At 38.5% G+C, this 17,498-nt stretch overlaps 1 protein-coding gene across 3 annotated transcripts in view; it reads right to left on the bottom strand.

The window, feature by feature from the left end:
- Positions 1–288: 288 nt before the first annotated feature.
- Positions 289–17,498, bottom strand: part of AP1G1 (adaptor related protein complex 1 subunit gamma 1) — a 70,011-nt gene continuing 52,801 nt past the window's right edge. For all 3 annotated transcript variants that reach the window (XM_036441103.2, XM_036441105.2, XM_036441104.2), the window contains 8 exons: positions 17,231–17,358; positions 15,760–15,864; positions 14,958–15,099; positions 14,642–14,768; positions 10,060–10,167; positions 9,798–9,958; positions 5,933–6,031; positions 289–4,482 (listed from right to left, as the gene is read on the bottom strand). In XM_036441103.2, the coding sequence (XP_036296996.1) occupies positions 4,381–4,482; positions 5,933–6,031; positions 9,798–9,958; positions 10,060–10,167; positions 14,642–14,768; positions 14,958–15,099; positions 15,760–15,864; positions 17,231–17,358 (972 nt within the window). In that variant the 3' untranslated portion in view covers positions 289–4,380. The remainder of the gene's footprint in view (positions 4,483–5,932; positions 6,032–9,797; positions 9,959–10,059; positions 10,168–14,641; positions 14,769–14,957; positions 15,100–15,759; positions 15,865–17,230; positions 17,359–17,498) is intronic.

Genomic DNA, 17,498 nt, shown 5'->3' on the forward strand with positions numbered 1-17,498 from the left:
CACCCCCCATATACATTTCACCTATATATGATTTCTTTGTGTGAGAATTCTCTTTTGTATAGAAGATAAGCATGGACATAATCATCTAGCTAAAATTCCCAATTACACTTTTCACTGTCTACAACTAGAAGTAGGTTTGTGTGTTTTTTTAAGTTGTTCAAATTCCTCTCTTGGTGAGATTTATGTACAAAAGGAACATCAATTGGTCAATAAGTTCAGCTCAAAGTTCTGGAATAGCAATTCATCCCAAGCTTCTCTAATCTACTTGTAAGAATCGAGAAAGCAAAATTTAAATCATTGAGTATTGACTTTTTATTATTAGTCACTGTTCATAATTTGTTTCAACCAAAAGACAATACACACAGCAGAATTCTAATGCATCCCATGTAAATGTTTACATCCATTTTATTTCTCACTCGCCTCTAAGGCTTATCATTTAATTTTAAATTTTTTTTACATCTCAAAAATATGTCTGCAATAATTAGAACTTCATTAGCTGTCCCACTTGGAAACAGCCTTTAATATTTTTACAGTAAAGAAGATGTGATGGGGCTTAATGAAAATGTAACTTACAATATTTTGAAAGAAAAGGGACTTTACAGGGACACAGTGGGAGTTCCCAGAGGAAAGAGTTCAGAAGCTCTTTCCCATGAGGCCCCCCCAGTAGAAAACAAAAACAAAACACACAAAGGGCAACAGCAGGTTCCAAACACAAAAACAAATAAACTCCAATGCTCCATCCCAAAGCCAGAATCGGCCTCGTGGACGTTCATGAAGCAACTGTACAAGCTGCTTCAGCATTTTCTTCTGTTTAAATGTTCCCGGTCCAAGAACCCCATAGGTGGGACCCACTCACTGCTATTGCTTGAGAAAGTTATTCGCTTCCAGTTCTACAAGCAGCCCCACCCTCCTGAGCCAAAGCTGGTCAGAGTGTTCTAATCTTCAACACATTCTGAGCAGTCTTCTCTTCAGTGATCCTTCCCACTCCCAAACGCATGAGAACATGTACCACCTCTCCGCCAACCAGTTTTTGAATATCCGCTTTTTACTCTCCGGCTTTCCATTTAGGACAATGTGGATAAAATACATTCACTAGAAAAAAATATATACACATTCAATCTCTTTCCTTTAGTTCTCATGGCCCCGAAATTTTCCAATGCAGAAGGTAATGATGTTGAATCTCAAAAACAGTATCCCCTAACTGCCAACTTCTTCTAGAACATAAAAATAGAAAGCATGTTATATAGATAGAAATACTCAAACCGTTAGTGCTGGACAGTTTTCAAAGTCCATTTTTTCATAGGAAGGGGACAAAACAAGAGGTACGGACATCTTTAACCTAGCAAGAGGAAAGAATCCCCTCCCAAGTGTTACACTGAGGAATGTTTCTTTAAATGAGAAATATCTTAAAATGAACAGATGATCACCATACACAGCATAAAACATTCCATGACTGTCCAAGTCACCTCAAGATAACAGCACCGGAGCATTATGGGAGAAGTTTCTCGGGTAGAGCACCCTCCCTACTGTTTTTTAAGATAACTTAGATGAATTCTCCCTTAGTATTACTGGGGAGGCGGGGGGAGGGGCAGGAAGGGGTAGGAGGGGCTAGGACACAAACTACTCCAGAAGAGGAAAAAAATGAGGTAAAAGTGCATGTGAAATTGTCCAAGTAAGTGTGTGTAGGCTCACTGCTAATCACCCTGAAGTTACTGAAACAGCCGCGGAAATCACTCTTTCCTCACAATGGCTCTAAAGTTGTAAATCTATCCACATTTGCTCCCCCCTTGAATGGTTATTATACTAGGGAAAGAAATTACTGAAATGTTTTAAGTTATTCATAGCAATTAAGAGATTCCTCCTTTTAGCAGCAAGGCCAAGTGAGGGAGAACTAGTTCCGATCCTAGAAACTAAGGCACGCTGAAGCTTTCAAAGATCCGATCATTTGAAACAGTCTTCACAACCATCAGTATCCTAGGCAAGTAATCTGACCTCTAGTCCTTCAGTCCCATGCTCGGTCGGGTTCTCTCTCTGAAATCACTTCATATTCTACACAGCACCCTTTGTGTTAAGGCCATGATTTCTATTCCTCCTAGACAAAGCTATGGGTGATCAGACAATGCTCTACCTTAAAACTATGATCACCCAAGGAGATGCTGTTAAAAGAGCAGACCCTTTCCAGCTCCTTAGCTAGCACTGCCTTAGAGCTTGATCTTCAGCAGATTTCTCAAATTCAACTCAGTTCAACTAAAGAAGCTTGAGCTGGTTAACGATAAACATGAGAGAAAAGAAAGCCTCTACCACAAAGAGGAATGTTAGACAAATTCTAGTCGAGAAATCCACCAACACTGTGTTAATCCTATCATGTTTCACAGCATTAAGTGTCCATCCAATGCAATCAGTCTGCAAAGAAACCTCTAAAGGCGATTTTTCATTGCGCAGGCAGAGCAGTTGTGAAAAATACTAGTCCACACTTACTTTCACTGAAAACTACGCACAAGATAATGTCCTGTTCTTGACTCAGTCAACCGTTTACCCAGTGGAGTTAAATTTTAGCAAATCTTGCTCTTATATTTTAGTAAAACCTGGAAGTTTCCCCTTTGAAGCCTTTAGTTCATTTCCAGTTTGTCAAATGTAAGGATTAGCCTAGCATCTGATACAGAGCTAGATTTGACAAGACACTGTAGATTTGAAGTAAAGGCTTGGTGAAATGAAGGGGAAATGGATATTTATACCCAGGTTTAAGACTGAAGCCAAGGTAGTCATTATACTGTACTCAATACAGTAATGATTACCAACGTTTTAAGAGCAAGGTGAGCCTGACTCTTCCTTTCTTCTTTAATATATCAGACATGGCACCTGTGCACCTGAACGTACACAGTACATTCAACATGGGCCACAGGAGAATCACCCTACCTTATTCCAGCAACTGAGTGTTAAGGTGTGAAATCGCAAGGGTCCTTTCTAAAAAGCATTCAGAACTCCTCCTAGTTTTTAGAAAGCTCCAGATCTCCAGTCTTTGATGCAGATGTTCATGAGACTGGCCTCTCTCAAGAGACCAATTTCTCAGACTCAGGAAAGGATATCCCTGCCCTATGGTGTCCATTCCTCTGACACAGGGGACAAGGAAGCTACAAGGCTTCATTCCAACACCATGAAGTACAATATAGGAAAGATTTCTTTAACCGTGTGGTCTTTATTTCAGTGCCAGTGTTACAGATACAACACAAATGTTCCAGTTAGAAGAAGGAATTCAAACGGAATGCCAAGGTCCAAGCCAGGCTCAGGAAATAAAAAGGGACGTTTGGAGTAATGGAGGATGACTCCAGTATGCTCTAGGATGAGTCTGATACTCAACTCTTCCTATGAGCAAAGGTGCTTTTGTTAGAGAGTCTAATCTTTAAAAGTGGTAAACTCCTCTTTCCACCCATTTACCATAGTTCATCAGGCAAGTTATAGGCTTAAGAGAAACTGTAAAATTTGTGGTGGGAATAGGGGCATTAATAACTACTTATATAATCTCTTTTAGAAGCTGTCCACCTTGCACTTTAAGGGGAGTCAATTTTGAAAATCATGGAGAGTATTCATCACTACAGCTCAAGAAGGGAAAGGAAGGGGAGCTGGAAGAGCCTTGGAAGTTTCTATTACAAATAGAGCACCATATCCTTCATGCCAAATCTCAACAAAAGCTCTTTTTAACTGCATCTGTCCAGTGTTTACAAATAACCTTTCAAAGTCTGACCAGTTCTTGGTAACAAGCATACATACATGTGTGTGTCTGTGTGAATACAGCAAAGCACAGAAAAGGCTCCCAGGAGCCTATTGCCTTTCAAACATTGGGGGAACCAGTAGAAAAGGCAGGTCTCCCTAATGTTCATGGTTACGTTTCCATTCTGAATGCCAGATGTAAAAAGCGCCTGATGATGGTGACACAGCTAGTGAGGAATAAATACCCCACCTCGCCCAGTCCACAGAGAAACTCAGTATAAAGAAGGGGCAACTCTGCTGTAGAGACGGTGTGAGTGTTTTCTTGCCATGGATTCCAGTCCTCTCCTCCAGACCAGCTGCTTTTTCCTCAGGGGCCCAGGGAATGTTGATTCTGGCTGTTAATGTGGGAGGGGTAGAGAAGTGCAGAAAAAGGGAAGAGGAGGAAGAGTGCAAACTAGCCTCCAGAAGCAGCCGGCCTCAGCCGTGGAGGAGAGGAGATTAGTCTTTAACAATGCTTCAAGGTCAGCAATTACTTTAGGAAAATCCTCCTCAACAGTTCTCTTCAGCTCCTCGTGCCCATGGTACAGTTGGGGGGGACTTGCCAGCAATCACAACCTCCTTCCCAGAGTTCCTTTGATTGAGTGGGGTAAGAATAAGAATGGTGCCGGACCTTCATTGCCAGGACTGAGGGGGAAAGTTGTTCACTTCTGCTAGATCTTGCATTGCTGAGCCCTTGTGATTATATGTGAGCTTGATCCGCATTCGCAGCTGTTGCTGTGAGAAAAGAAAAATCACACATTATACAAGGAAATGAAATCTCTAGAATCTTTCCAGTCCACAAATACACTTTTAATCTTAAAGAAAACAAAATTATTTTAAAGCAAAGTTGTCTCTTAAAAATGGCACCCAGCTTGTGTGGTTCAGTTGGTTGAACATCATCTCATGCACCAGGAGGGTCACAGGTTCAATTCCCAGTCAGGGAATTGCAGGCTCGATCCCCAGTAGGGGACGTGCAGGAAGCAGCCAATAGATATTTCTTATCACTGATGTCTGTCTGTCTGCTTCGCTATCTCTCCCCCTCTCCTTTCCTCTCTCTCCAAAATCAATAAAAATATATTTTGAAAAATTAAAAGTGACATACAAACAGCAGCAGAAAAACCACCTAGTACTCTACTATCAGCCACAGAAGCAACCTCATGCAGTCAGGCATCTCCAGAACACATCGCTGGCTTTGATCCTAGAACTGCAGTAACAGGACAGAATCACGCGAGAGCATTTTCATGGTAACATTGGCTGAGTGCTTTTCAAAAAGATTTAACTCATATATAAGTTTCTAGAAAAATTATGTAAACATATACTCATTTTATGCTCTACATTCAGACATACTGTAAAACCTATAGTAAATGTGAACATAAACTTGTTTCATTCCCAAGGCATAAAGAAGGGGGAGAAAAAAATAAAAAGAGTTAACTTATGGGTAACAGCAGTAGTTTTAAGAAAACTATAAGTACTTTTCACTTCATGTGGCAGATTTCAAATAGTGCATTAAGAAAATTTTTATTCTATGAATCAGATTGTCAAAGGAATTTCTAATTGTGCTAGAGGTATATGCTCAAAATACAGTGAATAGCAGAGGAAAGACAAGTGTTACAAGAGGACGAAATCGTACTGGTGTTTATGAGGCACTACCAGAAATCTTTGAAAGGAAGAAATTCCCTGAATCATTTCTAAAAACGAAATCTAGTCAATTAATTAGTATTAAGTGGAGGCAATTTCTTTCTTTGAAAAAAATATAATAAAAGCATTGCTTAATTGTAATTTCAAAAGCTATTTTTCCATTTGGCTGCTTAATTAAAATGTCTCCACTTTTGTTATGCATCCTTAACAATTACATGAAATATGGATTTTTGGTTCCACAAATGCTCTTACCCCAGACTGCAACTATGTAAAAGTTAGAATGTCTAAGCTTCCACACTCCTGCAAAAACTAGACCTTTAAGCCTCTAAATAGAGAATTTTTTTAAAGCTGCATTTTATAAATCCACTAAATCATCTAATGTGTGTGGGCTCTGTTCATTATCTTTGAAAGAACAAGGTTAAACCAGACATTTTCACAGATTTCTTATGACTGTGAGTCAAAAAGCTCCAGAGAAACAAAGCAGAATTTTATTTCAATAAGTAAGTTTGCACCTTTCTCAGATATTGTCTTCAAATATGCTACTCACCTTCTGTGGGTTCAGAACTTTAATGACTTGTGTGATGGTCCCCGTATTAAATGCTGGGACAACGCTGCTGCTAGGAGACAGAAGCTGCAGCTGGAATGTCTGGGGAGAACAAAGGGCATCTTCAGAAAGAAAATACTCTTAATATGATGTCAGAGGAAGCAACAAATAAAAAAGTCAGCGCTATCTGGTTTGGTTCAGTGGATAGAGCAACGGCCTGCAGACTGAAGGGTCCTGGGTTGAATTCTGGTCAAGGGCACATGCCCAGGTTTTGGGCTCAATCCCCATGGAGGGTGTGCAGGAAGCAGCCGATCAATGATTCTCTCTGCCGAAACCAGTTTGGCTCAGTGGTAGAGCGTCGGTCTGCGGACTAAAAGGTCCCAGATTCGATTCCGGTCAAGGGCATGTACACTGGTTGCGGGCACATCCCTGGTAGGGGGTGTGCAAGAGGCAGATGGTCGATGTTTCTCTCTCATCGACGTTTCTAGCTCTCTCTCTCTCTCCCTTCCTCTCTGTAAAAAATCAATAAAATATATATATTTTTTAAATGATTCTCTCTCATCACTAATGCTTCTATCTCTCTCTCCCTCTCCCTTCCTCCCTGAAATCAATAAAAAATATATATATATTTTAAAGTCAGATATCCAGTTGATGGCTTAGGTAATAAATTTACTTATTACTACTTTTTATTTGTTTTCCAGAAATCCCCAACTCATAGTATGTGGGTGGACTACCATTTCCTGGTATTTATAAAATTCCAGGAAGTCTTTGATCATGAAAACTAGCAATGAGCCCTTCTTCCTCCCCTTTCTGGCAGAAAGAACCTTATCCTACTAGTTTTTAAAAGGTGACCAATTCTTGTTCTGGCAACCCCATTTAACAATAACTAATCAACTATTCAAGTAAAAAACAGGTGTTTGTGGCTAAAAAAGAAGCTAAAAAGAAATGAAAAGAAAAACTTTCTAAAAATAACAAACCAGCCTAAACCGGTTTGGCTCAATGGATAGGGCATCGGCTTGGGGACTGAAAGGTCCTAGGTTCGATTCCGGTCAAGGGCATGTACCTTGGTTGCGGGCATATTCCCAGTAGGATATGACTCTCTCTCATCGATGTTTCTAACTCTCTATCTCTCTCCCTTCCTCTCTGTACAAAATCAATAAAATATATTTAAAATAATAATAATAATAATAATAATAATAAAATAAATAAATAAAAATAACAAACCAGCATACCAGTCACTAACTACAGACTGGGATGCGGAGACTTGAACTTTTGCTTTCTAAAGCAAAATTGGACTCTGTCAAAGCCTACTCCTATGTGAATGTGATAGAGGTGAAGGAAAAGCTGGCAGAGCCAATTTGTTAATGGATCATTCCATTGGGCACATAAGGTCCTAACAGAAAAATCACATGCAGAACTAGTCCACAGAGCAAAAAACCTGGAAAACCAAAGCCATCTGTTGCATGCTGGTAGTTTTGTTTGTTTATAGATAACAAAGGTAGAAGTGTTATGAGCAACACAAGTAAACCATAGAATTTTAAAATATCTTTCCTAAAAGTTCAGTCTTCTAAAATATTAAGGAGGGAGTAGAGAGAGAGGAAAGAGAAGGAGAGAAAGAGAGAGAAGTGAAAAAGAGAGAGAACAGAATGAGAAAAGAGAAAAAGGGGAGGAGGAAGGCCGAAAACTGGTTTGGCTCAGTGGATAGAGCGTCGGCCTGCAGACTCAGGGGGGATGGGGTGTGGGGGTGTCCCAGGTTCGATTTTAGTCGAGGGCATGTACCTTGGTTGCGGGCACATCCCCAGTGTGGGAGGGGGTGTGTGTGCAAGAGGCAGCTGATCGATTATTCTAGCTCTCTATCCTTCTCCCTTCCTGTGAAAAATCAATAAAATATTTTTTTTTTAAAGGGGAGTAGGAATTCTACCCAGTCTTCTCTGAAGCCAAAAATTTTAAGAGTAGAGATTTAATCTCAATACATAGGTTTATTATTTTGGGTCGTACTCATAATTTTATTGTCAAGATAAATTATGTAAGCTAAAATATTATTCACTTATTTATATTTATTTAATTAAATATAAGATACTATCAATTATATACCACTGAAGAAGAAAAAAACACATGTTGCTAATTAAACTATGCCAAGGTATCAATTTTAAAATGTACAATTTCAGAGATAATAAAAAGTAAAAATTATTCATAGAATCTATGTACTATATATGACAGTTTGAAATCCAAGATATATCATTGTTATGCAAACAGGCATAGTACAGTATAGCACCAAGAATAAGACAATGTTTTACGAGCAGAGATGATGTGTTGCTAGAACAGAGGCAAGTGACCAATATAAAACCCTAAAGTTGCAGTAGCTAACACTTACTGAGCACTGATCACATGGAAAGTACTTAAAACAGTATCAGGGACATGAAATTCATTTATTCTTCCTGAAGAAGATAATCCTTAACACCACCTTTCTTTGCAAATTAAGAAACTGAGGCACAGAGGTTAAGAAACTTATGACTAGTATGGAAACCACTTTCCTGCTTCTAAAATATCGACAATATTCTGGCTCCTAAAAAAGCAAAAAAGAAGATTGCAAAATCAACATAACCACAAATAAAAGGACTCAAATTTCCAAAAATGTGTGGTCTGAATGTCATATTTCCTTCATACGTCACTGCAAAAATTAGATTAATTTACTCTAAACCAGCAGTTGGCAAACTATGGCCCATGGCCAAGAATAAACTTACACCTGTTTCTGTAAACCACGTTTCCTGGGAACAGAGCTACACTTCCTCCCTTACTGCCTGTGGCTGCTTTTGCACTACAGCAACAGAACTGAGTAGATGCAACAGGGACCATAGAGTCTAAAATACTATCTTCATCTACTACAGAAAATTTCTGCCCAGTCCTCATTCTAAACTCTTCTTCATTCAAACTTTTCTAAGTACAAATTGGCAGTTACAAAATAGTCATGGGGATATAAAGTACAGCAGAGGGAATAGTCAATAATATTGTAATAAATATGTATGATGCCAAATTTACATGGGAAATCACTTTGTAAATTGAATGTCTAACCACTATGCAGTACACCTGAAACTAATATAATGTCAAATGTTAACTATCATTGAAAAAAGAATTTTTTTAAGGGAAAAAAACTTTACTATTCAAACATAAACATAAACACTCCTTAAACCTAGATTTGGTTTAAACAAAACTTCAACTTACAAAACAAGCAGTCACAATATCAATAGTAAACTAAACATTAATGAAGAAGGAATGTTTTTCTCCTATATCGATATGAGAACTTTTAATTCTCTACAAGAGAATAGATAAAATCTCTCATCTTAATTAACTTTAATTTTGTTATAATTTGTGTTTTATAGGCCTTTACCACTGTATTACCAAACATTAATAGACCACTTTACAGAACTCTAATCTCACTTCTATTAGAATGTCTTTTCTTTATCTTATAATACTAACGTAAAAATATTTATGACCAAGTAAAAAGTATTAAAATGCCATGCTTGAATGAACCATAATAGTTACATTATTGTTAGTTTGGGCTAAACCTGCCAATATAGTTTAATCTGTAAACATTGATTTTTATTATACAAAGAGGAAGGGAGAGGGATAGAAAGTTAGATATATCAATAAGAGAGAAACACCAATCATCTGCCTCATGCACGCCCCCTTCTGGGGACAGAGCCCGAAACCAAGATACATGCCCTTGACCAGAATCGAACCCAGGACCCTTCAGTCCATAGGCCGACACTCTATCTACTGAGCCAAACTGGTTAGGGCCCAAGTGAGTTTTTAAAAGATTAAGCCAATCTTTATTCAAAAGAAGAAGGCAAAGAAGACATTGTAGTACCTTTGGTACCGCAGCCTGGAAAACAAAGTCCGTCATGTCCAGCTCTGTGCTGTTAGAGGCCTGTATCGTTATCACCGTGACACTGGGGTTGGTGTTTGACCGTTCAAAGGTGAATTCTATCTTCAAGCCATTCTTATTGTATGCTGTGATAGAGGGGATGCCTGGGAAAGTACAGGAAGCTTAGCCTAACTGTAGGCAGGCTAATACTTATAAAATTATTATTTGCTTTCTTCAATAACTTTAATAACATCAGTAATTGTACCTGTAGTGATATCATTGAAGAGAGGTTGTGATGAAAGCCCATCCAACAAGAAAGGGGGCTGGGATATCTGTGGGGCTGAGGCAGGGGCAGGAGCAGCAGTTGGAGCACCTATAGGAAACAGTCCAATGTTAAGTCAATATTACCCAGCATGACAAAACTCTTCAAGAAAATATAGGAGAAAAATATTATGACCTCAGGTTAAGAGAAAGATTCCACAAATAAGATGCATAATGCATAAACCAGAAATGAAAAGAACTTAAAATTCAAACACTTTAAAATTGAATAATGTCTGTTCATTAGAAAATACTGTAAAAAAAAAAAAATAGAGAGACCACAGGCAGCAGAAAATGCTCCTACAAGACAACTAATGAATGAGTATCCAGAACTATAAATACCTTCCTACAAGTCAATAAGGAAAAAATAACCCAATTTAAAAGTGGTAAGAAATAGGAATATCTTATGAAAAGAACATCTTATGAAAAAAGATGCTCAGTAATTAGGAAATGGAATTTAAAGCCACATTGAGATACTACTTCACATCCAGTACAGTGGTGAAAATTTCAATGTGATAATACCAAATATTAGTAAGAACGTGTAGCAATGGGGACTTCTAACCTGTCATAGGAATATACACTGACACAACCAAACTAGAGACAATGTAGCAACAATAGAGCTGAGCAGTGAGTATATACCTAAAGTTCCTCAACCTCAAAACTCATAACACTTTAAATGATTCTTTGTTGTGGGAGGCTGCCTTGCGCATTGCAGTGTGTTTATCAGCACCCTTGGCTTCTACTTATTAAATGACAGTAACATCCTCCAGTGTGACACCTGAAAATATCCTCTAAGCCCTGGTGGGCAAAATCTCCCCATTGAGAACCAGAGCCTTTTGCACAAATTCTTAAGTATGTACACAGGGAAACTTGTATAAAAGTGTGCATAGCAAGATAGTTTGTAACAGTGAAATACTGGATACAACCAAATGTCCTTCAAGATAATGGGCAAGTAAATTGTGAGAGGGTGCAGGCTGAGCTGCGGGGGGGGGGGGGGGGGGGGGGGGGTCCTCCATACACAAATTTCGTGCATCAGGCCACTAATTTTGTATGATAAAAGTAAACATACACATACACAATAGTAAAACTGTTAATGCACTAGAAGTGCAGTTGACCCTTGAATAATGTGGAAGCTAGGAACACTATTATTCCGTACAGATCTCCACACATGAGGATTCCCAATGAAGGAGTTGACCTTTGGACAACTCGAGTTTGTACTGTGAGGATCAACTGCACAGGTCAACTGAACAAATGAATAATTCATAGATTATTCTCACAAATACAATGTTCAAAAGCAAAAGAACACTCAGTTGGATATCATTTCTATAAACGTAAAAACTGGCAAAACAATATTACACACTATTATCTATATATATAAAAGCCTAAGTGACCATCACAACTGAATGGACAACCACACAGGCTGCATGGGGCAACCAGACCAGCAAGGGGTTAGTGAGGTGCGACCCAAGGACCGAACAGCAGGCTGCGTGGGGCAACCAGGCCCGCAGCGGGGACAGTTGGGGGCAACCAGGCAGGTGGGGGGGCAGTGAAGGGTAACAAGGCTGGCAGAGGGGGGCAGTGAGGGTGACTAGGCCAGTGGGGGTGGCAGCTGGGGGTGACCAAGTCAGAAGGGGAGGCAGTAAGGGGCGACAGGACCAGGGAGGCACAGTTAGGGGTGATCAGGCAGGTGGTCAGGTGAGCAGTTAGGAGCCAGTGGTCCCGGATTGTGAGAAGGATATCCCAGGATTGGGCCTAAACCGGCAGGCAGACATCTCCCGCGGGGTCCTGGATTGGAGAGGGTGCAGGCTGAGCTGAGGGGGGCCCCCCATGCATGAATTTCTTGCATCAGGCCACTAATTTTATATGAAAAACCCAATATTGTGTTTAGTTTGGACAAAAACAAATATTAAAAACAACTTGAAATTTGGTCATGTTTAGGGCATCAAAATGGACTGTCGACTTAATCCTATATAATAAAAGTGTAATATGCAAATTGACGGAATGGCCAAACAATGGAAAGACCATCTGGGACCACGCTATGACACCACTGGTGCCAGGCTAGCCAAGGTGGGTGTAATGCAATTGGTCAGGGACCCAGCCATTGCCCCATGATCTCCCTCAGAGGAAGGCTCAGGTCACCCACTGGTCTCCCTATGCGAGGGAAGACCAGTCCCATGTGCCAGAGGGAAGCCGGTGCTGGCAGCCAGGCGAAGGAAGGCCTACTCTTGCATGAATTTCATGCATTGGGCCTCTAGTAAAGAAATATACAGAAATGGTAAACACCAAAGCTAAACACTGCTTCAGGATAGACAGTAGTGACCTCTGGGACCAAGAGAGAAGGAATTGAGGGGGAGGTACAAAGGGAATGTTAACTTTCATAACAATATTTTATTTTACAAGCTAAGTAGATCAAGGCATTTATTGAATTTTATAGATGTTAAATATTGCATAATAAAAATTTAACACACACATACTCTGGAGAGAGTGGTATGAAGGAGGGGGGTAGGATTACCAGATTACCATTTTTATTTGATCCTTCCCATAAGAACAAGGAGGATCATACAACTGAGAGCAAATGATAGAATATGGCCATGACCTGAGAGAAATCAAAATTCTAAGAAGCGGTATAAGAAAATTCTGGAAAATAAAGAAAATGCATTTTATATTTAAACATATTTAAAATTACTTATAAAATTAACTGAAATTATACTAATAACAAAATTTAAAAAATAAAGGAAGAGTGAAATATCCTTTGAAAAAATACCTAACTATCGATATCCTAAGGGAAAAAACAACAAGCATGCTAAAAATTAGCAAGGAAGGTAGAAAAACAGATGACTAAGCAAAGCACAAGAAGTTAAAAACAGATATGACACTGCAGAACATGCAGTCAAGCAGATTGTCTATGAAGTATACAAATAAATATTTATATAGTTCTGAGTTTATATAAATCTAATCTACTAATTTCCCCACAATTACCATTTTCAAAACAATTTTAGAAACATGTTCTCGTGGAAAATTAGAGGCTACCAAAATATATAGATAACATATAGGTCCTTAAGTCCCTTAAATTTTAGCCTTTTTCTCCTCTGAAAATACCATAGGTAGTACCACAGAAACTTACTGTACCAATTCCTCTAAGAACACACACTAAATTTATTTAGATTTCCACTGATTATATTACTGTGCATTAGGATATAAGTAATGATGGCTTAAAGAATCTACAACTCAAAAATAGGAAAATATGTTTAAAACACATTATGAATTAATATAGGAAAATTTAGACTTGACACATTGTTGTTTTGCTTTTTCATATAACACTGGGAAAACAAGTAAGTAAGAACAAAAGCAAAATAAAACATTAAGACTCCATGATAAATGAGTTAAGGACTCAAAAGGAATGTGGAAAATAAAATTCATGTATAATGCAAAAATGTTGATATATATGAACCATTCCGTGATTGAAAAACTTGAAATTAACAAAATAATAGGGCCAATTTTTAATCTGCTAGGGCTCGTAAAAAAATGATAGTACACAATACTTATGATTGTATAGTAAAACTGGTGGCAATATACATGGAGGTTAAGGTAAAAATATTTATCGTATGCCTACTATGAGTCATACATGCACTGAATAAGTCACCATTCCTCATAAATATTCTCTGAGATTAAGTATTTGTCATGTTTTTTTTAAAGAGATTTTTTTTAAACATATTTTATTGATTTTTCAAAGAGGAAGAGAGAGGAATAGAGAGTTAGAAACATTGATGAGGGAGAAACATCAATCAACTGCCTCTTGCACACCTCTCAGTGGGGATGTGCCTGCAACCGAGGTACATGCCCTTGACTGGAATCGAACCTGGGATCCTTCAGTCCGCAGGCCTATGCTCTATCCACTAAGCCAAACCAGTTAGAGCTGTCATCTTTATTTTAAACAGATTCAGAAAGACTAATTAGTCAAAGAAAGTAATCCAAAATAAGGACAAATTTATATAACCTTCCTGCTGTCCCTCCCTGACCACCAGCCTCAAATGGGACTGGGTGAGATGGCCCTGATCAGCCCTGATCGCTAGCCAGGCGGGGGGAGAAGGGGGGGGGGGGAGACATGCATGACGACACCCGTGCATGAATTTCATGCACCAGGCCTCTAGTTGCTTTAATAATAGGGAAGAAGGGAGCTCTGGAAAACTAACAATAAATAGAAAGAAACCTAGAGAAAGGAAAGTGATGTCTTCAGATACTAATTAAAAGCAAAGGTGACTTGGGATTTTTTTTTCCAGCCTGAAAGTTTTAAAATGCAAGTAATTATCCCCAAATTAAACAAAACAACAACAACAAAAAATGGACTTTAAGGAATCCCTAGTCTCTAGAGTGTTAGCATGGCACCTTATATCCCAGATGTTGTGAAGATTCTAATCTTGCTTCTGACTTACCTTTGCCCATCTTCAACTGATGGATGTGCTAGAAAGTCCAGGTAGTTTTTCCCCTTATCCCTATCTCAGCATTAAATAATTCCACTCAGGCCTCACCTGTAAGGTTGATGTCTCCCAGCAAATCAAGAAGCTCTCCACCAGCAGAAGCTGGTTTGCTTGTAGGTACAGTTGGAATAACAGGTGTTATGTCATTTCCTCCCAACAAATCCAATAAATCATTGGCCTAAACAAGAAAATAATATCTCAATTTATTAATCATTTGCCTAGTCTACTTCATTATAATGCAAAGCTCTTTCAACCCTTAAAAATAAGAGAATCATCAGTCAATCTCGGAACACTGAAGGGAATCAGCTAAGAGATTACAAGGAATTATCGATCATCAGTGTCCCCAGGGAAGCCAGTGAAAAGCTACCTGGCTGCTCGGCTGTGGCCCAGAGGGCGGTGGTTTGGTCTCTAGCGGAGCTGGTTCTGTCTCTCCATTTGTCTGCACAATCTCCGTAGGACCATTTGTGGTCACTTTTTCCATGACAGGCATTCTCTCAAGCAAGGCAGACCTGAAAAAAATATCTGAAGTGGTTAAATTCCAGGCAATTAGTCTAGATTCCCTACCCAAAACAATCACTGTAACTATACTAGGGCCAAACATGAAAAGCCATTTCTCCTGCCCACCCTACACATACATTAGTGGATGATAAGAAAACATGACCTAAATTCCTAGCTGGATTTAGGGCAGGCAAGAAACCTTGAATGAACAAGCTGTCTACCTAAATCCCAAGAAATTGAGATTTCTCAGTGGTAGAGAAGTTGGAATGAAAGCAAGATAAATCAGTAAATATTAACAGGTTCCAATAAAAATACTGTATAACAGAAGAGGGCGGTGGGAGATGACACCAAAATATTCATAGTAATATCTGATGAGATTCTCTAGAGAAAAATACAGCTCTTACTTCTGAAACCAAATAAAATGGAAAATGAAGCTAACTTTCTGTACCAAAAGAAAGGGGAGATAAGGAATGAAAAGTCAATTAACTTCTTTCTTTATAGAGATTAGGCAGAATAGGAAATAAATAAAACAGAAGCAGTCAAACAATTAGAACTGAACAGGGTAGTGAAGGCCAGTTAATAAGACATGAGGGATGAGTCTCCTTTATGGATTATGACAATCTGTCTGGGATGCTAAGAGGCACATGCATTGCTTAGTTTCTTTTACTTACCTCATATGGTCATATTTCTTAAAAAGTGCATTGTATTCTACTGCCCTCTGCTGGAGTTCCACATCAATGCTGCTTCCATAGATGGAAACCACTTTCTTTATTCGGCTTTGGGATAAAATGACAAATGAATTCAAATATACAAAAGAAAGTTCATGAACAAGCAGACAGATTAATGTTTAAACCAGAGTTTTCTGGTTAAAATTTTCAAATACCTTTTCTTAAGTTACACAGTCTTTCAAAAACAAAACATCTTTCCTTCATCTTCATTCATCCAACATATACACAACATACAATGAAGTGAAAACCATCACAATCAAAGTTACTCACAAGAACTCATACAGAACCACACTGGCTTCCTTACTTATCCAGTGACTGGACTTTCAACAGAATCAATAACAAAACCAAGAAAAGTGACCCCTACATCCAAAAGGAGAAATTCTCTCACACAATCTCTTGGATCAACAAAGGCCCAGAATTTAGAATTCCTTTTGGGTGGGGGTAGGGTGAAGAGGTTATAGTTTTTCAGAAATAGCCTGGAATGTCTCATCCCATCTGTCTGATACCCTTTTGTAACTTGCCTTTCAGGGGGAAGGAAAGCCTTTGTTTACAGCTGCACTAACACTCCGGCCATAGCTAGCACCTTGTTTGTTTTGTATTCTGAATTAAAACTCATTAAAAGCAGTGCTACTCTTGCCGAGACCGGTTTGGCTCAATGGATAGAGCGTCGGCTTGGGGACTGAAGGGTCCCAGGTTCGATTCCGGTCAAGGGCATGTATAATACTACCTTGGTTGTGGGCATATCCCCAGTAGTGGGTGTGCAAGAGGCAGCTGATGGATGACTCTCTCTCATTGATGTTTCTAACTCTCTATCTCTCTCCCTTCCTCTCTGTACAAAATCAATAAAAAAAAATATTTTTTTAAAGTGTTACTCTTAAAAAAAAAATACACACACACACACATATACTTCAACACCATCATCTCTCTTCCTCTCTGAAATCAATAAAAATACTAAAAAAAAAACAACTAAAAAACAAAACAAAATAGTAAACAGCAGAATTTGATCGCTTCTTGGCCTTTTGGCTAAGATCAAGTGTAAACAGCAGAATTTAAAGACTTAAACACCACAACCCTCATGATTTTCTTCCTATCCAGACATCTCAAAATATTACTACAATAAAACAGAATCTTTATATGGGAAAATAACTTCTCAATTTGATATCAAGTCACAGTTAAAAATGAAAATGGGCATTAGAAATCTGATTTTAAAAACATCACAAGCTCAAAATAATCTATGATGGGGTGTGCAAAGTATAGATGAAATAAGGAATAACCACGAAATGATGATTATTATTGTGGTGTAATAGGTATATGCAAATCATTTTATTATTCTCTCTTTGCTTGAAATATTCCATAATAAAACGTTTCAAAGGTTACAAAACAACCTGTTCACCTATTTTTTCTCCATACTCACTTTACAGTACAGGTGAATCGAGTAGAAAGCTTCATAATGGCAGTGAGGGAATAACCTCGTGTCACAGAGGCAGACATATTAGAGATTAAGACACTTTCTAAAATATCCAACACTTCATCTTCTGTTACCTGAAGAGAAAAAAAAAAAAAAAAGACAATGTACAATGAAATGTAAAAGTAATTATCAAAATTTGATATCAAGTCACAGGATGCCACCAGAAAGACAATCCTACCATCACTACCAAAGCTTCTAACACAATCTGTTCTTG

The sequence above is a fragment of the Pipistrellus kuhlii genome, unplaced genomic scaffold (assembly GCF_014108245.1).
Source record: "Pipistrellus kuhlii isolate mPipKuh1 unplaced genomic scaffold, mPipKuh1.p scaffold_m20_p_17, whole genome shotgun sequence".
In the NCBI taxonomy this organism is placed as follows: domain Eukaryota; kingdom Metazoa; phylum Chordata; class Mammalia; order Chiroptera; family Vespertilionidae; genus Pipistrellus; species Pipistrellus kuhlii.